The sequence below is a fragment of the Schistocerca americana genome, chromosome 5, assembly GCF_021461395.2.
Source record: "Schistocerca americana isolate TAMUIC-IGC-003095 chromosome 5, iqSchAmer2.1, whole genome shotgun sequence".
In the NCBI taxonomy this organism is placed as follows: domain Eukaryota; kingdom Metazoa; phylum Arthropoda; class Insecta; order Orthoptera; family Acrididae; genus Schistocerca; species Schistocerca americana.
This window is the reverse complement of record NC_060123.1, coordinates 219925272-219947930: the sequence shown is the minus strand read 5'-3', so window position 1 is coordinate 219947930 and position 22659 is coordinate 219925272. Positions and strand designations below refer to the sequence as shown.

The 22659-nt window shown below is 44.1% G+C and overlaps 1 protein-coding gene across 1 annotated transcript in view; it reads left to right on the top strand.

Moving 5' to 3' along the window:
- The window catches only part of LOC124616274 (zinc finger SWIM domain-containing protein 5-like), a 137465-nt gene that overhangs the window by 44757 nt on the left and 70049 nt on the right, over positions 1-22659 (top strand). Inside the window, exon 3 of the mRNA XM_047144577.1 lies at positions 9681-9808. Within this exon, the coding sequence (XP_047000533.1) occupies positions 9681-9808 (128 nt within the window). The remainder of the gene's footprint in view (positions 1-9680; positions 9809-22659) is intronic.

The following is a 22659-nucleotide window of genomic DNA, read 5'->3' as shown; positions in this document are numbered from 1 at the left end:
AGCGCATACACTGTAGCTGAGTGAAAACTCATTCAGGAGTCACCCTAATCGGAAGACGAAGAAATTATAATTTACCATCAGGTTCAAATTGTTTTTATTCGCAAGCATTGCCGATTTCTTGCAGCAGCATACGAGACGTCAATGGAAGATCTGGGCTCCGCGAGGTTGTGTACGTGTCACAAGACGTGCGCGGGCCAAATGCACACATCTAGTACCCTGCTGATGGTCGAAGTAGAGAGGATATAAAATGTAGACTGCCAATGGCAAGGAAAGCGTTTCTGAAGAAGAGAAATTTGTTAACATCGAGTATAGATTTAAATGTCAGGAAGTCGTTTCTGAAAGTATTTGCATGGAGAGTAGCCATGTATGGAAGTGAAACATGGACGATAAATAGTTTGGACAAGAAGAGAATAGAAGCTTTCGAAATGCGGTGCTACAGAAGAATGCTGAAGATTATATGGGTAGATCACATAACTAATGAGGAGGTATTGAATAGAATTGGGGAAAAGAGGAGTTTGGTTCAAATGGCTCTGAGCACTATGGGACTTAACATCTATGGTCATCAGTCCCCTAGAACCTAGAACTACTTAAACCTAACTAACCTAAGGACATCACACAACACCCAGTCATCACGAGGCAGAGAAAATCCCTGACCCCGCCGGGAATCTAACCCGGGAACCCGGGCGTGGGAAGCGAGAACGCTACCGCACGACCACGAGCTGCGGACAAGAGGAGTTTGTGTCGCACCTTGACAGGAAGGGACCGGTTGGTAGGTCATGTTCTGAGGCATCAAGGGATCACAAATTTAGCATTGGAGGGCAGCGTGGAGGGTAAAAATCGTAGAGGGAGACCAAGAGATGAATACACTAAGCAGATTCAGAAGGATGTAGGTTGCAGTAAGTGCTGGGAGATGAAGAAGCTTGCACAGGATAGAGTAGCATGGAGAGCTGCATCAAACCAGTCTCAGGACTGAAGACCACAACAACAACATCCCTCCATTTGGAAACTGTGGTCTTAACAATTTAACTTAATTATAAAATCGTTCAACCAAAAGGCGATAAATTCTCGTTTATTGTTGTGTACATTGTTAAACATGCCTTCTTACGGCAACATGAATATTACCAGTTACTTAGAGATTCAGAGAAACAGAATCATCACTGAGCACTTCGCTCATACCGTGTGCAGCCCGAAATGTCGGTCGCCCTCAGAAAGCTCATTTCCCGTTCTTTTCGTCTGTCTGCCTCACCTGTTTGGCGCACATCCGTGTCGGATCCATCAGTGTGCTGTCTCAGTTCACGAACCGCGTTAAATTCCGTGCGCAACTTGTTGCCTTTGGAGACTTGCAGATTCAATTAGCATCAATTTCTTGCCAAAGTGGCTTTGCGCGACGACTACAGATCTTGATGAAAACACAGTCGGCATTGAAACTGCACATTCTCGTGCAGACTTTCGCCATAAAATAAAGAGCAACATAGTTTGTCGTTAGAATAAGTTTCTACCTAGGTCAACCGCAATGCCACTTCCGCTAATGAACCTAACAAAATTCTACAGGCGTTTGATAATTTCTATTTTGTGCATCCATCATGTAATATTTTAGGAATTTACTGTCTTTGATTGTGTGACTTGGCAGCAAGTCCACTGGTACGACCTCAAGACCGTACCCTTGATCTGAGCAGAACCTCTTGGAAGGGGAGGAAAGATGTCTTAAAAAATAAATAAAATATCTTCGTCTGCAGTTCAGGTCCGTGCCTTAGACTTTTCGTGAAAACGTCGGGATAAAACCAAAAGAAGAATCTCATACCGATACGTAAATTAACTATCAGTTTCTGTAAGACAGTGATTACCAAGAGTAGTATAATGGTTGGAGAACAGATACATCACAGGTTTGGACTGTCGCTAGCCGCTATACGAGGTGCGGCTAGAAAAAAACCGGACTAGTACTGGTGAAACAATAAAACGAATGCAATAAGGCTGAAAGTCGCGTGGCCTGTCACGTGACTCTCGCTCCGCCTACTGCTCGAGTTTCATCTGCCTCCTGCACTCAGTCTGCCCGTGGCGTCTGTTTTAAGTAGTTGACGTTTTGTCTGTGCGTCGGAAAATGTTGAGTGTACAGAAAGAACAGCGTGTTAACATCAAATTTTATTTCAAACTAGGAAAATCTGCAAGTGAAACGTTTGTAATGGTACAACAAGTGTACGGCGATGATTGTTTATCGCGAACACAAGTGCTTGAGTGGTTTAAACGATTTAAAGATGGCCGCGAAGACACCAGTGATGACACTCGCACTGGCAGACCATTGTCAGCAAAAACTGATGCAAACATTGAAAAAATCGGTAAACTTGTTCGACAAGATCGCCGTTTAACAATCAGAGCAGTGTCTGAGTTAACAGGAGTTGACAAGGAAAGTGTTAGGCAGATTCTTCATGAAAGTTTCAACATGAACAAAGTGTGTTCAAAAATGGTTCCAAAGTGTCTCACAATTGAACAGAAGGAACGCCGAAGAATGATTTGTTCTGACATCCTGGAAAACATTGAAAGTGATCCCACCTTCTTACAAAATGTTATTACTTGCGATGAATCGTGGTTTTTTACTTACGATCCCGAAACTAAACGCCAATCGATGCATTGGAAAACTCCTGGTTCTCCACGACAAAAAAAATCACGAATGTCAAAATCGAAATTCAAGGCAATGATGATTGTTTTTTTTTTTTGACATCAAAGGGATTGTGCACATTGATTGGGTACCAGAGGGACAAACAGTGAATCAGCATTACTACATTAGCGTCCTGGCTACCCTACGTGAGCGAGTACGGAGAAAACGGAACGATTTGTGGAGAGAAAAGTCATGGATTCTTCACCAAGACAATGCCCCAGCTCACAGTGCGTTGAGAGTGAAGACGTTTTTGGCAAAACACAACATTCCCATCTTAGATCATCCACCCTACTCACCTGATTTGGCCCCCTGTGACTTTTTTTCTTTTCCCTAAAGTCAAGTTAGCTTTGAAAGGAACTAGATTTGAGACTGTTGAAGCAGTAAAAGAAAAAGCGACGTAAGTAATGTATGGACTTACCGAAAATGATCTGCAGCATTGCTATGAACAGTGGAAAATTCGTATGGAGCGGTGTAGAGACCGAGGAGGAGAGTACATTGAAGGAGATAACATGAAATTGTAAATAATTGTAAATAAATGTTTTTTCCAGCATCAGTCCGGTTTTTTTCTAGCCGCACCTCGTATGTCCGATGTGCGAGTACCGTAATCGCTTTGCGCCGTTTCTCGTTTCCTTTTCGACGCTGCCGTAGCTCTCGCATTCGCTCGGCACCGGACTTTTTTCGGCTTTTTAGATTTATTTCGACTTGAGCTTTCCTCCAACTCGCGCTTTCTGCAATTCCGAGCATACTTACGAGTCTTGTGAGACGACGTTGTTCATTATTTTAAGTAATTTTGAAATTAGGGCTAACTTACACTTATATTCCCGTGCTCCGCAATCTCTTCACAGTGACACCCGAATCAACGCCCTAGCTGAACGCGTTTCCACGTTACACCAATTTACAACTTTACAAAAAAGCTAATTCGTAACAATCAATCATGCACATGCGCCTAAACTGGCACGATAAACTTACATGCGAAACAAACATGCAACAAACGCGGGCTGACATTATCTATCCGTTGTGCGCACAACCAACACCTTCTTTTAGTCAAGTTGCGCCACAAATTTCGTTTCTCCCCAGTTCGATTCAGTATCTCATCATTAGCTACCTGACTATCCATCTAAATTCCAGCTTTCTCCTGTAGCACCTAGCGCCACGTGTCAAAAGCTTTTGTTCTCTTTTGGTCAGAACAGTTTTCTCGTCCACGTTTGACTTGCGTACCATCAGACAAGAGTTACACACACTTAAATATATACGGTATTCGATGTGAACCAATGTTTATGCATTTTTAGTCTCGTAGTTATCAGCTGTTAGCTCTGGCGGTATTTTCCCACATACAGGAACAGACGTTCTCACACTGAAATCAAAACTTGAAAAACCGTGTTTATTAATCACCAATCACACTAATGCTAACTTTTTACAATAGGTACCTAGTATTTCAGAACTAGTACAGAAATGTAAGGACTATGGTATGAAGATTAGCATCTCCAAAACGAAAGTAACGTCAGTGGGAAAGAAATATAAACGGATTGAGTGTCAAATAGGAGGAACAAAGTTAGAACAGGTGGACGGTTTCAAGTACTTAGGATGCATATTCTCACAGGATGGCAACATAGTGAAAGAACTGGAAGCGAGGTGTAGCAAAGCTAATGCAGTGAGCGCTCAGCTACGACCTACTCTCTTCTGCAAGAAGGAAGTCAGTACCAAGACTATGTTATCTGTGCACCGTTCAATCTTTCGACCAACTTTGTTGTATGGGAGCGAAAGCTGGGTGGATTCAGGTTACCTTATCAACAAGGTTGAGGTCACGGATATGAAAGTAGCTAGGATGACTGCAGGTACTAGTAGACGGGAACAATGGCAGGGGGGTGTCCACAATGAGGAAATCAAAGAAAAACTGGGAATGAAATCCCAGCAGTAGCAGAAATGTAGCAGTCAGGGCGAACAGGCTTAGATGGTGGGGTCATCCTACACGCATGGGAGAAGCAAGGTTACCCAAGAGACTCATGGGTTAAGCATTGGAGGGTAGGAGTCGGGGCAGACCAAGGAGAAGGTACCAGGATTCGGTTAAGAATGATTTTGAAGGAATAGGTTTAAGATCAGAAGAGGCACCAATGTTAGCACTGAATAGGCGATCATGGAGGAATTTTATAAGGGGGCTATGCTCCAGACTGAACGCTGAAAGGCATAATCAGTCTTAAATGATGATGATGATGATGATGATGATGATGATGATGACCTAGTATCTACAATGTACTAACGTGGGAGAGTATGATTTGAACATATTATGCCGTCAGGCAGAAAATGTTCAGACGCGTCGGAATACTTTCACTAAAATGCTAAGGGAAGTTTTTAGAACGCAGTTATAATGGGAATAGCGGTGACAAGGTTAAAGGTACGTAGTTGAATACAAACAAGCGATACTGTTAGATTTATCTTTGAAAATGAGACACTAGAATTTTGCCGTTTGGACAGTAAAAACAACTGATAGGGGTCGAAGTAGAAAGGATATATAAGGCGGACTGGCAATAGCAAGAAAACCTTTTTCTGAAAAAGAGAAATTTTTCGACATCGACCACCGTATGCACACTCTAAGAGAGAAAGATGGATAGAGAGAGAGAGAGAGAGAGAGAGAGAGAGAGAGAGAAAAGGCGCACCATAATCCGAATAGGGCGTAAATCGGTAGATGTGATGTACGCGTACAAACAAACAAATGACTACAATTTCAAAAAAATTGGTCGATTTTTTCAAGCGAAACAGGTTCACAGGCCGGCCGTTGTGGCCGAGCTGTTCTAGGCGCTTCAGTCTGGAACCGCGCTGCTGCTATGGTCGCAGGTTCGAATCCTGCCTCGGGCATGGATGTGTGTGATGTCCTTAGGTTAGTCAGGGGACTGATGACCTCAGATGTTAAGTTCCATAGTGCTTAGAGCCATTTGAACCAGCTTCACAGATTGAGCAAGTCAATAACGCGTTGGTCCATTTTTGGCCCTTATATAAGCAGTTATTCGTTTTGGCATTTATTGATAGAGTTGCTGGTTATCCTCTTGAGGAACAACATGCCAAATTCTGTCCAGTTGGGACCTCAGATAAAATCCCGGTCTGGTTGCAGGGCCCTGCCCATAATGCCCCCGACGTTCTTAGTTGGGGAGAGATCTGGCAACCTTGCTGGCCAAGCAAGCACGAAAACAAGCAGTACAAACTTTTGCGGTGTGCAGGCGGGCATTATCTTGCTGAAATATAAGCCCAGGATGGGTTGCCATGAAGGGCAGCAAAACCGAGCGTATATTATCGTCGACGTACAGCAGTGCTGTATGGGTGCACGGATGACAACAAAGGGGTCCTGATGTGAAACAAAATGGCACCTCAGACCATCACTCCCGATAGTCGGGCCGTGCCGCACGCGACAATCAAGTTGGTATACCGCCATTGTCCGAGGCTGTCCAGACACACCTTCACTGGTCATCGGCGCTCATTACTAAAGAAAATCCATTGCTTGTCTTCGTACTTGCCAAACCGTTGCTTGACCAACAAGGTAGTCGAATCTCTCGCCAAATGAGAACGTTTGGAGCATTATTGGCAGGGGCCTCCAACCAGCTTGAGATTCCGACTATCTAACGCGCCAATTGGACAGAATTTGGCACCATATTCCTTAGGAGGGCATCCAACAACTCTGTCAATCGATGCCAAGCCGAATAGCTGGTTGCATAATGGGCAGAGGTGGACCAACGCTTTACTGATTTGCTTAGAAGCGCGTTTAAGTGTCTGGAAGTCTTTTCTGAAGGTATTTGTCTGGAGCGTACTCTTCTGCGGAAGTGAAATGTGAAGAGAAAAGAGTTCTGACAAAAAGAGAACAGATTTTTTTTTAAATATATTGCTACAAAAGAAAGCTGAAGATTATGTGCATACTTAGGTAAGTAATGCGGAGGTACTGAATCGAAATGAAGAGAAAGGAAATTTACAGCACAACTTGACTAAAAGAGGGTGATAGGACAGATAATGAGGCATCAAAGAAGCGTCAATTTGGAACTGTAGGAAATTGCAGCAGGTAAAATATTGTAGTGAAATACCAAGGCTTGATGACCTTAAGTAAGTTCAGATTAATGTCAGTTGTGGTAGTTACGCAGAAGTGAAGACAACTGCACAGGATAGACTAGGGTGGAGAGCTGCTTAAAACCAGTCTTTAGACCGGACTATAACAAACAGCCACAGAAGCTGACACCTCAATGTGCAGTATCGTACTTCAGAAAATCTCTGTGTCCGACTTGGTGTCTCCGAGCAGCTTGTGACGTCGGTCTCAAACAACAAATGTACTTGGCTATCCTACGGAAAGCAGCCCATCTGCATTCGTTAGCAGGCAACGCCCTCATACACAGATGCTAAACGTGCGCGCCGACTGGTTGCCACATGGGGGTCAGCCTCGGCGAGCGGTCCTCCCGAAGCCATTCTGGTGGGTCCCGTTGCCTGGACAGCGGACAGTGACGAATGGAGCAGGTAGTGCGTCCTGAAGGCTGCCGCCGTTACCTCTGCCTCACGAGCATTTCTTTCTACCGACTCCCGCCGCTATAGCGTCGCCTCGGTTCCGGGTTCGCTAAGTAAAAATCCTGTTGCAGCAAGCCTGCAGTCCGTCGGCCGCAGTGGCCGAGCGGTTCTAGGCGCTTCAGTCTGGAACCGGGCGACTGCTACGGTCGCAGGTTCGAATCCTGCCTCGGGCATGGATGTGTGTGACGTCCTTAGGTTAGTTAGGTTTAAGTAGTTCTGAGTTCTATGGGACTGATGACCTCAGATGTTAAGTCCCATAGTGCTCAGAGCCCTGCGAGATCGAGCCTACCTGCTTCTCGCTTGCGAAATATATGCTCAGAAACACACACACACACACACACACACACACACACACACACAAAGCCAGAACATCTAAATAGTTACTGCTGTTAGGAAGTAACAGGATAGACAAGTAAACCAGAACATTATTTCTAGAAGTACGGCAACTACCCAGCTTTTGCTAAAAAGGAAGGAGAATCAGAGTGTGACGTCCCGTTACGGACAGACTTTCATGTGTAATGGTCTCCGCGATGTATCAACTGATACTCGCAATAATTGTGGCTGAGTGATAAGACCACTGTCAGTATTAGGATTTTCGTCTGTTTGCATTACACGCACTTAAATATGGTTTGGTATTAAATCAGAGTGTGTATCAACGTTTCCCTTAAATACTCTTACAAGTGCACAGCGCAACTCTTTTATTACACGGAGAAATGCAGGACGTTAAAATCAGATAACGTTATATGTACCAGTGCTGTAGACATGTACCCCGCAAACGATCAAAAAATTAACGCCTTAACTATATTTTTCGAGCTGATAATTAAAACATTGATTACCCACCTCAAATATATAATTTAAACAGGGTTCCTTCCCTTATTTTGTGGTCCAGCGTCCGTTGTAAAGTACTATTCCCACGAAACATCTAAATCTGTAACGTTTGGTGCAGGGTTCCTATGATGTATGGTACGTGATGTTAGGCTCAAATATGTTAACTCTATAGACTTCCTCAATTATCCTGTTGTGATAAATTTATTTTTGCTGTGATTGTGTTTTCTCCGTGAAAAGCCCATTTTTTTGGTCTCCTCCGTAAATATTTTCATGTGATATTCTGTGACAACATCTTTTAATGTATATAATGTCCCTAGTTACGTGACTTCAGGTCCGTCTATTAAACACACCACTGTTCATTTTAATGCCGAAACCTCTTTCGGTATATTTTTGGCACCGAAATTGGGTATTTTATTCAGGTCTTATTCTGTAGAATGATATTTTGTGTAGGACATTCTTTGTGTTATTAAAAAGCTTGCCACAGCTATTCTCGAAGTACCTGTTTTCATCTGCATGCTCATCTGTTGTAGAAATGCTCACAGTACATGAGCATGTTTTTACTGAAGCACACTGAAATTAAACATAAACACCTGGTTTTCGTGTGCATTTCTACAACAGATGCGCATGCAGTTGATGACAAATAACAAAAAATAACTGTTGTTGTTGTTGTGGTCTTCAGTCCAGAAACTGGTTTGATGCAGCTCTCCATGCTACTCTATCCTGTGCAAGCTTCTTCATCTCCCAGTACTTACTGCAACCTACATCCTTCTGAATCTGCTTAGTGTATTCATCTCTTGGCCTCCCTCTACGTTTTTTACCCTCCACCCTGCCCTCTAATACTAACTTGGTGATCCCTTGAAGCCTCAGAACACGTCCTACCAACCGATCCCTTCTTCTAGTCAAGGTGTGCCACAAACTTCTCTTCTCCCCAATCCTATGCAATACCTCCTCATTAGTTATGTGATCTACCGATCTGATCTTTAGCATTCTTTTGTAGCACCATATTTCGAAAGCTTCTATTCTCTTCTTGTCCAAACTATTTATCGTCCACGTTTCACTTCCATACATGGCCACACTCCATACAAATCCTTTCAGAAACGACTACCTGACACTTAAATCTATACTCAATGTTCACAAATTTTTCTTCTTCAGAAACCCTTTCCTTGCCATTGCCAGTCTACATTGTATATCCTCTCTACTCCGACCATCCTCAGTTATTTTGTTCCCCAAATAGCAAAACTCGTTTACTACTTTAAGCGTTTCATTTCCTAATCTAATACCCTCAGCATCACCCGATTTAATTCGAAAAAATAACTATGCCAAGCTATATAATAACACTAGGAAGGTCCTAGAAAACATATTCTACAGAATAAGACCTTAATAAAAATACCTACTTACGATGCCAGAAATACGCTGAAAAGTGTGTAGACATTAGAAAGAATAGTTGTTTCCGTGACAGATGGGCCTGAAATTCCAATATTTAATTTACAAACCCTGCTGCTTTTAAAGCTTTAAGATGAACCCATGATGATGTCTATTGTATTTCATGTTCTGAACCATGTACGGCTAGCCGACCAGCTGCAAATGCTCTGTAAGACATAGGCTTAGCTGCCGTGTTGCACAGTGTGTGCCAAGATGAACTATACAGTGCGTGATGTTACAGGTGCAAGATAACGTCGGTGACATGCAGCTGCGACACGAAGGACATCTTCTGGTGCCAGCACGTGGTCGCGCTCTCGCTGTACCGCATCCGCAACGCGGAGAACGTCCGACTCAGGGTCCCAATCTCCGGTAAGTAACACACTGCTGAGGTCCCGTTCATTGCAAGCCCTTACAGCTCCAACCAACAGGAACACACAAACAAGGTCAGAGACGTGTCGGATTGTCACAAGCTAGTCCAAATCCAAATACTGACGTAAAAGGCAGGCACCTGGAAGTGGTCCGATGCAGATCCAATCTCACTCATATAGGTGGCCTCAGTGAGTATGTATATATTTAGAGTTGAAACGATTCGTGAAGGGTAGTAGTGCCTTAAGGGGAGGTTTACTATCTTTGGTCCGAAAAAAGCATGTTCTTTGAGAATTATTTTCTCGGGATGTGTTATAGATTTGAATGTCAAATTTGGTCAAAATGTTCACTGTTATTTCCTCTACAAACTGGAATTTTTTCGACGGGAAATGTCGAAGAGCAAAGGCGGAAGTGCCGTCGGAACGAAACAAAATTTCGATGTACACCTCCACGCGCGGTATGTCACAGGTCCGCCGGCTCTTCTGAAATCAGAATTGAGTTGACTTTAGCGAAATATATAAGATTCTTTAGGAGTTGTACCTCGCTTAAATTATTTGGACCATAGGAAACGAAATGGCGGCCATTTAAAAAAATAGTGTTTCTTTCATCAATTTTCCGACTTCGTCAGCCAAATAAAAATATTTATAGTTGATGAATCGGAATAAAAGTACAACTCCTAGACAATTTAGCTAGCTTCGTCTGAAGCAAAGAACCATACCAATCGGTTCAGTAGATTTGAAGTTACCGTACCGCGCGATAAAAAAAAGTCATTTCGAGAAAAACGGTTGGCTCTGAGCACTATGGGACTCAACATCTTAGGTCATAAGTCCCCTAAAACTTAGAACTACTTAAACCTAACTAACCTAAGGGCAGCACACCCACCCATGCCCGAGGCAGGATTCGAACCTGCGACCGTAGCAGTCCCGCGGTTCCGGACTGCAGCGCCAGAACCGCTAGACCACCGCGGCCGGCTAGAAAAACGGGTTTGAAGTTTTGACTACATATAAATGCAATATTATGCAACTTACGTTAAATCTGCTATTCCGGGTCCCTAAACTAGTCCTTCCTCTTCCTCAACGAGGGCGTTCTGCTCGATGTGGGCCATCCTGCGCTGCTCCAGAGCCGCTCGAACGGCCGGTTACAATCGGTTTTCGGCAGTTTGAATCCGGTGGTCGTCCGAATGCTTGGCGAATTGCGTCGAATAGAGTCTCAGGTTGACGTCCATCGTTCTCATGGTCTTCATAATTGCTGAACATCCTTCGTTGAAGCTGCTCGCAGCCAGGAAAGTCGCAATCTCCACGGTCTTCGCACCAGAATGCAAATGCTTGCGGGCTAACTTCCAAACACACGCGTTCAAACTTTCATTTGAATTTTGTGTATTTCCTCCCAAGCACCGGTACAATAACTCATCCTCCGAAAGAAAAAAAACTGGTGCGTGAAAAAGGCCTATTTCAGGCAGTTGCAATTTTTTTTTTTTTTTTTTTTTTTTTGTTCAACCGTGACTAACAAACATTTCCGTTCTGCATTCGGAAAAACCGTTTCAGGTGTCGATTCTAAACACTTTTATGGATCCAGAAATGCAATTTAAAAAAATCCATTTTTTGAAGGAAAGATAGTAAACCTCCCCTTCATGTTGCCACCATACGATCGTGTTGATAGGCCTGACAAAGTAAATGATAGACGCAATGCGAAGGACAACATTATCAACACTGGACAGCGTTTGAAAGAGTTATCACTGTGGGTCTCTTGTGGGCGGTTTTTTGAGTTGTGTGGTATATGATGTAGAATTTCCTAAAGAGATTAAATAAACTGCGGTTCGCTAATGATATTACACTACTTGCAAATAGTAAAGAATAACTTGAAATACTGGTTAGCGAACTTGTGTCAGTCTACTCTTAAGTTGGCCTAAAAATGAACTGTTATAAAAAGAAGAGGGAAATATATTTGTTGGGAGTACGTAACGTCAAAGGGTCACAGAATATATCTATCTGGGTCAACTGCTAAATATGAAAGGGGATCTAAAACCAGAAATATTTCGACGTATTAAATTAGGCTGGCAAACTTATGGAAGACACACCTCAGTTTTGAAGTCCAAAATGTAGGCCGAGCTGAAGAAACCAGTTTCCGACCAATGTATACTGCCAGTAATACCTTATGGCCGTGAGACATGGACATTAAATGAGTTCATTGTCAGGAAACTAACAGTAGCCCAGGCGGAATGGAAAGTTCAATGCCGGCCGGTGTGGCCGAGCGGTTCTAGGCGCTTCAGTCTGGAACCGCGCGCCCGCTACGGTGGCAGATTCGAATCCTGCCTCGGGCATGGATGTGTGTGATGTCCTTGGGTTAGTTAGGTTTAAGTAGTTCTAAGTTCTAGGGGACTGATGACCTCAGATGTTAAGTCCCATAGTGCTCAGAGCCATTTGAACCATTTTTGAAAGTTCAATGTTGGGCTACACAAAGGAAGACAAAAAGAAAGCAGTTGTCAGGCAGACAACGAAAGTAGGTAACATAATGGAAGAGTGAATACCTTGAAATAACAGTGGGCTGGTCATTTCGCTTGTAGAAAAGATGGCAGGTGGTCAAAACAAGTACTAGACTGGTTCCCAGTTTACCAAAACAGACCAAAGGGAAGAACACCGGACTGATGGGACACAACTTATAAAAGATAGACGGACTAAAGTGGCAACGGGAAGCTCAAGATAAGCAGAAATGGAAGAACCTACAGGGATCCTAAGTTGCACACCAGCTCAAATGGGCCACGCCACCAAGTGATCGAACTGGCTGACGATGATGACGACAATGATTACTTAAATGATGCCGAAATATTTTCATTAAAATTGTTACGTCTAATTAGACCTTATTCTGCCCATCACCCTCTAAAGTCTAAATAGTCCCTTTAGGAGCCAAAACATCTGTTCCAACATTTTTACCAGTTTGGAAATGCATCGTGGGAGTCTTTTTTGGTTAGTGTGTTTAGCACCCTCTGGGATTCCGTGCAAACCTCTTTCATTGTTTCAAACCTTTGCTCTTTCAACTCGATTTTCATCTTGGGGAATAGGAACAAATCATATGGAACTACCTCTGTCGAGTAAGGAATGTAGGGTGTGGTGTCACCGCCAGACACCACACTTGCTAGGTGGTAGCCTTTAAATCGGCCGAGGTTCGTTAGTATACGTCGGACCCGCGTGTCGCCACTGTCAGTGATTGCAGACCGAGCGCCACCCCACGGCAGGTCTAGAGAGACTTACTAGCACTCGCCCCAGTTGTACAGCCGACTTAGCCAGAGATGGATCACTGACAACTACGCTCTCATTTGCCGAGACGATAGTTAGCATAGCCTTCAGCTACGTCATTTGCTACGACCTAGCAAGGCGCCATAGCATTGGATATTATTTTATATTGTGGTTATAACATGTATCGTCAAGAGAGATGTTCTACAATTGTGGATTAAAGTTAAGTGTTATATCAACTACGTACTTTATTTGCTACTATTAATTCCTTTAACTGTTCCAGACCTCACGCCAATCTGCGTGAGCTTAACGCGTGCCTTTCGGCTTCCTCTCATTGTGACTTGGCTGTCTTGCCAAGTCACAACATAGGGAACAACTGTCATCTTATTTTTAATCAAACACTCTTAAGTAATGTACGTTGTGAGTCATGGAATACTCAGTCTTTCGTAGACCAAGTCTTTCGTAGACCACTTCTGTGGACATTTCCTCTTAACGTCCTCCTTCACATGTCTTAGAACCCTTTAGTGATCGTATGACCACATCAACGTGGGCTTAATGCTGTTTTTTATTTGTCGAGCTGTTTTTACCCAAAGTGAAGAGGCCTCTTGCAGTGCGATGATTGGTGCTTACTTTCAGGGTCCTAGCTATCTTTCGTAACAAGTGACAACCACTGAAAGGAAGTTCGGATGGCCTTGAGGTAGTTGTCTAAGTTCCATGCTGACTTCTACGCGATGTTGCTTCTGATCGTCTTGAAGCAGTCGTAGCAAAAAGGCTTCGTCGCAGTCCTTCTCAGGTTCAGTTCTCCTGATATATTACGTTTATCTGTACCACACGTTCCTCCCAAGATGCTGCAGAGGTCTTGGACGGTCTGTCTACGATCCTGCCGAGTCAGATCGCTCGCTTCCCATCTTTTGTTCGATGTGTGTTTTATTTCATTTCTTGCTCTGCTTCGAGCTGTGTAACTGTTTTTATCCGTGGGTGTAATTCACCAGAAGAAACCAAGACAAGGCAGTGTACAACACTATATACTGTCACCAGGTAGAGAAATGATAGTCCGAAGAGTACACAAAAATTAGTACCGGAAAACACAGCCACTAGGCTGAGACAGTGAGCATACAGCAAAATCGGAAGGCGGCTGGAGAACGTACAGGTCGATCGTTCCTGGCGACAGTTGCTCGTGCGTCAGTATTGGTCACGGGTTTCCTCCACGTGACCATCTTTTTCCGCTGTCTGGTTGAGACGCTGTCAGTGCCTCCAATAGCTGGCACGTGAAACGCTCTTCGTCTCGTCCTCGAAGATGCCTTGGCGTTGCGCGAAGTCTCACTTCCACTCTCAGCGATGTGTGGCGTGCAAGTCACATTACGCGTCATTGATTAGTAAGTAAACTTTCATCAACGTATCCAGGTCATTTCTTCGCACTGATACACATATCAAACTTTTTAAAGAAAATTTCCACCCTTTGGCTGTTTGTTTCCATCCTCATTTATTTCACACAAACATGATTTCAGCTTTACAGCCCTTATCAGTTGCAAAGCTGAACTAAAACTCAGCAAAATGTGTGGATGGTATAGTGCATGACATAATGTGAAGAATATAAAAATCAGTACATATTAAAGGAGCCTTACTTACAGATATAACATGTTCGACATGTCTAAATGACAGATCATCAACGAAATATTACAACATATAACTAACGTGTACACCAGTGTTCGCATTACGTAATGTGAGTCGAACTAAAAATAAATAGTGCGGCCGACATTGTGCACAGTAGAGACAATTTATCACACTGTATTGTGTTTATGACGACCGAAACAGTGCTGTGTCATGCACTGCAGTTGACACATCAACTAACATTAACATCTTCTTAAAACGCTGATATGATCATGTGCTGTATACGATTTCATCGAACACCAAGCCAAATAAATAATCGTGTTTCCCTTGGTGGTAATGGCATTGGCACTAAAGACATCATATAGCTCACACGGAGGTTCAAAATGGTTCAAATGGCTCTGAGCACTATGGGACTCAACACCTGAGGTCATCAGTCCCTTAGAACTTAGAACTACTTAAACCTACCTAACCTAAAGACATCACACACATCCATGCCCGAGGCAGGATTCGAACCTGCGACCGTAGCGGTCGCGCGGTTTCAAACTGAAGCGCCTAGAACCGCTCGGCCACACTGGCCGGCCACACGGAGGTGTTGTTTTGTAACTGAGGTGGTTTTGACAAATTTTAACATTTATTGATGTATGGACATGATTTGTACATGCCACAGCACTATTTAGGTCACCATAAACACAACAAAATGTGATTAAGTTTTACTGTGGTGCACAGTGCCAGCCGTAATATTTATGTTTGGTTCGTACTACCATCCTGTAATGCGCTGACTGGTATATATAACCACATATACACTCCTGGAAATTGAAATAAGAACACCGTGAATTCATTGTCCCAGGAAGGGGAAACTTTATTGACACATTCCTGGGGTCAGATACATCACATGATCACACTGACAGAACCACAGGCACATAGACACAGGCAACAGAGCATGCACAATGTCGGCACTAGTACAGTGTATATCCACCTTTCGCAGCAATGCAGGCTGCTATTCTCCCATGGAGACGATCGTAGAGATGCTGGATGTAGTCCTGTGGAACGGCTTGCCACGCCATTTCCACCTGGCGCCTCAGTTGGACCAGCGTTCGTGCTGGACGTGCAGAACGCGTGAGACGACGCTTCATCCAGTCCCAAACATGCTCAATGGGGGACAGATCCGGAGATCTTGCTGGCCAGGGTAGTTGACTTACACCTTCTAGAGCACGTTGGGTGGCACGGGATACATGCGGACGTGCATTGTCCTGTTGGAACAGCAAGTTCCCTTGCCGGTCTAGGAATGGTAGAACGATGGGTTCGATGACGGTTTGGATGTACCGTGCACTATTCAGTGTCCCCTCGACGATCAACAGTGGTGTACGGCCAGTGTAGGAGATCACTCCCCACACCATGATGCTGGGTGTTGGCCCTGTGTGCCTCGGTCGTATGCAGTCCTGATTGTGGCGCTCACCTGCACGGCGCCAAACACGCATACGACCATCATTGGCACCAAGGCAGAAGCGACTCTCATCGCTGAAGACGACACGTCTCCATTCGTCCCTCCATTCACGCCTGTCGCGACACCACTGGAGGCGGGCTGCACGATGTTGGGGCGTGAGCGGAAGACGGCCTAATGGTGTGCGGGACCGTAGCCCAGCTTCATGGAGACGGTTGCGAATGGTCCTCGCCGATACCCCAGGAGCAACAGTGTCCCTAATTTGCTGGGAAGTGGCGGTGCGGTCCCCTACGGCACTGCCTAGGATCCTACGGTCTTGGCGTGCATCCGTGCGTCGCTGCGGTCCGGTCCCAGGTCGACGGGCACGTGCACCTTCCGCCGACCACTGGCGACAACATCGATGTACTGTGGAGACCTCACGCCCCACGTGTTGAGCAATTCGGCGGTACGTCCACCCGGCCTCCCGCATGCCCACTATACGCCCTCGCTCAAAGTCCGTCAACTGCACATACGGTTCACGTCCACGCTGTCGCGGCATGCTACCAGTGTTAAAGACTGCGATGGAGCTCCGTATGCCGCGGCAAACTGGCTGACACTGACGGCGGCGGTGCACAAATGCTGCGCAGCTAGCGCCATTCGACGGCCAACACCGCGGTTCCTGGTGTGTCCGCTGTGCCGTGCGTGTGATCATTGCTTGTACAGCCCTCTCGCAGTGTCCGGAGCAAGTATGGTGGGTCTGACACACCGGTGTCAATGTGTTCTTTTTTCCATTTCCAGGAGTGTATGTTGCCAAATTCCTAGGATGACATGTCATTTAGACATGTTGGACATTTTATGGATTTTAAGTAATGCTCCTTATATATGTATTGATTTCAACGCTCTTCACACTATGCTCTACACTTTAATTATGATCTATATCCATATACATAAGCGGTCTGGCTGCCACTTTCCTCAATAATTTTAGAAATTCAAATGGAATGTTATCCATCCCTTCCGCATTATTTAATCTTAAATCTTCGAAAGCTCTTTTACATTCTGATTCTAATATCGGATCCTGCATCACTTCCGCATCGACTCCAGTTTCTTCTTCTATCACTTTATCAGATATTGCTTCCTTACACAGAGGCCTTGAATGTACTCTTTCCACATATCCACTCCTAATCACCGTCTCCACGGGCTCTGAATTGATAAGTTACAAGCGGAGTCGAAATCCTCGCTTGGCCATTATGTTTTAGGTTTCACGTGACTTCCCTAAATAATTTCGTGTAAGGGGTGAATACCTCCTTCGCTAAGACCCCAGCCGATTTCTCCCTGACTCCTTGTCTCTCTGCCTCTAATAGACGTCGTTGTCAAGTTCAAATCTGCCTTCAAGTTGAGGACAGTTTCGCGAAGAACGTGTCTGCTTCGCACACGGTAGTGGCAGACTTATTTGGAAGTGGAACTCCCCGCGCAGCTGTTGGGATGCTCCTAATACGCAGCGCGGCCGAGCTGACATACTCATCATCAAGGACGAGGAGCCGACACGTGTGCCAGAAATGGAAAACAGACATCGTTTGCTGCTACTGCCGCCACAAAAGCTGCGCGGAATGCCTGGCAGTGTACCAGCATTTTTTTTTTTTTTGAGCACGTCGCTGCCAGCGCTTGCGTTAACTCTCTGCTCGTCGTGTTACGATTGCTTCACTGCAAAGCTGCCGAGGACGAACCAATGACGGGCGATACTCCAACGTTTTCCAGCACCAAACACGAGTGAACGTCGTCAAAACCTGCAAGGAACCAAAAATATGTTCTCACTTCTTCACAGTCTTTGATAATCTTTCTTGCAAAATGACATGAAGGTACCGTGCTTGCGCGGGGCTGTAACGTGGTTGTTTTTTCAATCCGCGACGAACGTCACACGAGTTACTTTTCTTCTCGGGAAGCAGTGCAGGGCGAACGGCTGGAATGAGCTTTCCCTTTGAGCAGTTACCGGACAGAACATTCCGAGCGAACATAGCAAAGGGACAGGCTTCAGTTAGACATTATGAGTCGTTACTTCGCTTAAGGCCATGGCTCTTAGCGGGACATAAAGCTACACGTCTTCAATGGTCCAAACAACACAGTAACTGGGCAGTAGCTAACTAGGGGCGTCTAGTTGGTTTAAGCCGCCGTGTGTGGAGGACATTGTTCTGGCCGGAGGTGGTTCTATGATGTTTTGGAGTGTTTTTGGTATCTTGACTTGGGTCGACTCATTTGGGCGCTGTGAACATTCTCGGTGAGCAAAGTCGCACGTTCTACTTTTTCACGATGAGTGTTGTGATCGTCCTGTCGGCCAGGACGATAATATCCGTGTTCAATGTGCTGGATGCGTACGTTTCTAGTTTGAGATGAACACTTTTTGACAGCCTACCTTATCTCGATTGGCCTGCTCAGTTACCAAGTCTTAACCCATAGAAAATGACTGGATTCAGCAGAACAGTGGGTGAAATTATAATTTAACGTGTCCGTAAGTTGATAGTGCTCAACCTTTTTAGTCTTGAGATCTTTCACGTGCAATTTAGTCCATTTAGAGTTCTACTGACTTAAAAATTCACAAAGGTTTAAGCGCACGACAATAATGTGGCCAAAACTAACAATCTGAACTACACAAAACACGTAGTGTATTTCTCTCCATCGAAAGTTGTTGGCCTACTATTCAATTTTCAAGATATTACACATGTGAAAAAAATTAACATATACACCATCACAAATGTTGAAAAAAGTGTGGTGAAATATTTGGCTTTGCATATCAATGGCAACTTTATTACAATCTGGTGAATAATCTGTCACAGCCAACTTTACACAATCTGAAAGATGAAGGACCACTCACATTATTTTTACACTTAGATTTCACTGTGTTCATCGTTGAAACCGTTGCCTCACATTGATAAGTTGATCTAAAAAACAATGAAACATAACATGCGGCTTTTGCAGTGTTAGAGTTGGTTTTTACCCTCACTAAATCCCAAAACTTATCTTCACTGTATTCTGAATTGATGGCAATGGCATTTTTAAAATGGAATTATTTCCGTTCACATTCAGTCTTACTACAAGAGAAAAGAGTACTCATTTTCCTTGATATATCTTCCACATCCACTTTTTGTGAAGGCTGAGCTATGAAAGATATAACAGGTTCCATTGCCTTGAAATCTGAAAATCGATCGATTTTCAAACTCTGTCCTCAGTGCTGTCAGATTGGCCGTATACTTCTTTCCGGCTTATTGATCCAATGACATTGTTGATCCAACAGTTTTGCCTGTATTTGCGGAAAGAGTTTCACATTTAATTTCTGTAGCTGTGGTATACAAAGGTCAAGTTTTTGCATGAAACACTTTATTAGAGCAGGTAAGAGTTACGATGTTTTCGTGTTTTCCTTGAAGTTCTATGTTTAACTCGTTTAGTTTTACTGCCATATCAGTTACAAATTCCAGATCCAACACCACCTCAAATCATACAGTTGTCAGTTAATTTCCTCTCTCTCAGACACAAAAGATTTTATCGCTGGCAGGAGTTCTCTATGTCTTTTTAGAACCATACGTTTACTCAGCCATCAAACTACGGTGTGCAATAGCAGGTCTCCATATTGCCTGTCCAATTCTTCTAATGGTACTCTAAACTTGCTTCTCTGCCGGACTGTGAGCGAACTGAATCCACAGTTTTTTCTTCTCTGTAGTGACTATGAGCGAAATCAATTCACAGTTTTTGTGACAGTACACATAAGACGTGGCAGTTATAAAACATGTCCACAAAGCACTTGCTAATGCACGATACAAGTACACTAAAAAAGAAAGCCAAGAAGGTTTCGTCCTTCGCAGTCAAGCTAACAAATTCTTTGTATTTGCCTACCATGCAAGGCGCTCCATCAGCAGTAATAGACGCAAGTTTCTAAATTATCGAATCATATTCAGAAATGAAGGGCTTGAATGCAGTGTAAAAATCTTCTACTCGTGAAGTATCTTCAAAGGTCAAAATTGTAAGCAAGTATTCTTTTACACTGAAATCTGAAAACATCAACCTTACCTTGACTGAATCAGCTCTAACTACTGACTCGTCTAACTGCAATAAGAAACACAAGCAGGATTGTAAATCTGTAATCGGTTGACCTTTTGTATTTTCCGCCATTAATTCCACCTTTTCTAGTTACAGTAGGTCTTGACAGTGCCATGACTCTGACAGCTGATATCTCTGACGGCTGATATTATCTCTGACTTGTTTCTAAGTGTGGGAAACAAGTACTCACTAGCTACCAGAAAACAATCCTTAACAGCTTTGCCATCGTGAAATGATTTTGCTTGTTTCATCAACATTGCTGAAACACGAAATTATATGAAACTGCCTGGCAGATTAAAACTGTGTGCCGGACCGAGACTCGAACTCGGACCTTTACCTTTCGCGGGCAAGTGCTCTACCAACTGAGCTACCCAAGCACGACTCACGCCCCGTCCTCACAGCTTTACTTCTGCCAGTACCTCGTCTCCTACGTTCCAAACTTTACAGAAGCTCTCCTGCGAACCTTGCAGAACTAGCACTCCTGAAAGAAAGGATATTGCGGAGACATGGCTTAGTCACAGCCTGGGGGATGTTTCTAGAATGAAATTTTCACTCTATAGCGGAGTGTGCGCTGATATGAAACTTCCTGGCAGATTAAAACTGTGTGCCAGACTGAGACTCGAACTCGGGACCTTTGCCTTTCGCGGGCAAGTGCTCTACTCCTTTCTTTCAGGAGTGCTAGTTCTGTAAGGTTCGCAGGAGAGCTTCTGTAAAGTTTGGAAGGTAGGAGACGAGGTACTGGCAGAAGTAAAGCTGTGAGGACCGGGCGAGAGTCGTGCTTGGGTAGCTCAGTTGGTAGAGCACTTGCCCGCGAAAGGCAAAGGTCCCGAGTTCGAGTCTCGGTCCGGCACACAGTTTTAATCTGCCAGGAAGTTTCATATCAGCGCACACTCCGCTGTAGAGTGAAAATTTCATTCTACGAAATTATATGTTTGATGATATACTTTTTTGTACAAGTTTTATAAAAAACGACCGCTGGGATTGTAATTTACTTTTAAGATTAGAAAGTTTCTTCCTCCTCATCTCGCTACCAACAGCTGCTTCGAATTCGAAGTATTTGTGAACTGTTCTAAAATCGCGTGAAATATTTCCCTTTTCAGGTACGGCTAAAGAAGCATTTAATATCATGGAAGTGGTGAGTTTTCCTGTTTTTAGCTGCATCCATTTTTCATAAACTCATTACTAAGTAAGTACTATAATTTAGCTACATTGTGGCTGAGTTGTGCTGTGTGTGTTGTTGCGCTATTTTGATCGCGACTGTTTCAAAAAAAAAAAAAAAAAAAAAAAAAAAAAAGGTTCAAATGGCTCTAAGCACTATAGGACTTAACATCTGAGGTCATCAGTCCCCTAGACTTAGAACTACTTAAACCTAACTAACCTAAGGACATCACACACAGCCGGCCGTGGTGGACGAGCGGTTCTAGGCGTTTCAGTCTGGAACCGCGCGGACGATACGGTCGCAGGTTCGAATCCTGCCTCGGGCATCGACGTGTGTGATGTCCTTAGGTTAGTTAGGTTTAAGTAGTTCTAAGTTCTAGGGGACTGATGACTTAGTTGTTAAGTCCCATAGTGCTCAGAGCCATTTGAACCATTTTGAACATCACACACATCCATGTCCGAAGCAAGCTTTCGAACCTGCGACCGTAGCAGCTGCGCGGTTCCAGACTGAAGCGCCTAGAACCGCTCGGTCACAGCAGCCGGATGCGACTATTTCGAAAATGAGTGATGAGTAGACGGTTATTTGACATGAAAGTACAAACATAAATCTCAGTTTCGATAACGTAAAGTATTTAACTGATCATTACCTCTGTCGTGCACTTTCTTGTTTGTAGAAGCTCGGAAACAGAGATCTGTTTTGCCCACTGGAAGCGGAGCTTGTTCGTTGAAGGCGGTGAAAAGCAGATGGAGCCGAAAGCGGCGGAGACAGTGATGTCAGATTTACAGCATACCGTGTCAAACAGTCATTGTCAACAAACCGGTGTTTTCCAAAAACAGCTCATTTAAGCAGATATCGGACAAATGTTTTGAAAGATCGACTCATAACGCCATGGAGATCGACTGACTGAGCACATCTGCTCTACGGGATGTAATCGTCAGCAGGATGTGGCATACCAGAAAACTCTTTTGGGCCCTGTGGTTCAGGCTAGAGACGGTGTTACGCGATATTAGCGTAATATTTCTTAGTAAGACTAATTTTTTGTGCGATGTGCAAAGCTGTTGTTGTTTGTTAATTTCATCTGTCGTGAATATTAATTATTTAGGCACCACATAACGGAAAACATCACTATCCGTTGGACACCCACTGTTAAAGGCCTCCTTTAGACTTGTCATGCATCACAGTCTTCAGTTACGCACACCGATGCAGGTTCTGCAAGTTTTCTAATGTCATCTGATCGTCTTCCATTAGGTCATCTCCTCGGTCTTTTCGGTGGCTCCTGGTATCCAACAAAGAACTTTCTTGGTTCATCAGATATCCATTCGAATCGCTGCCTGACCCCACAACTGCA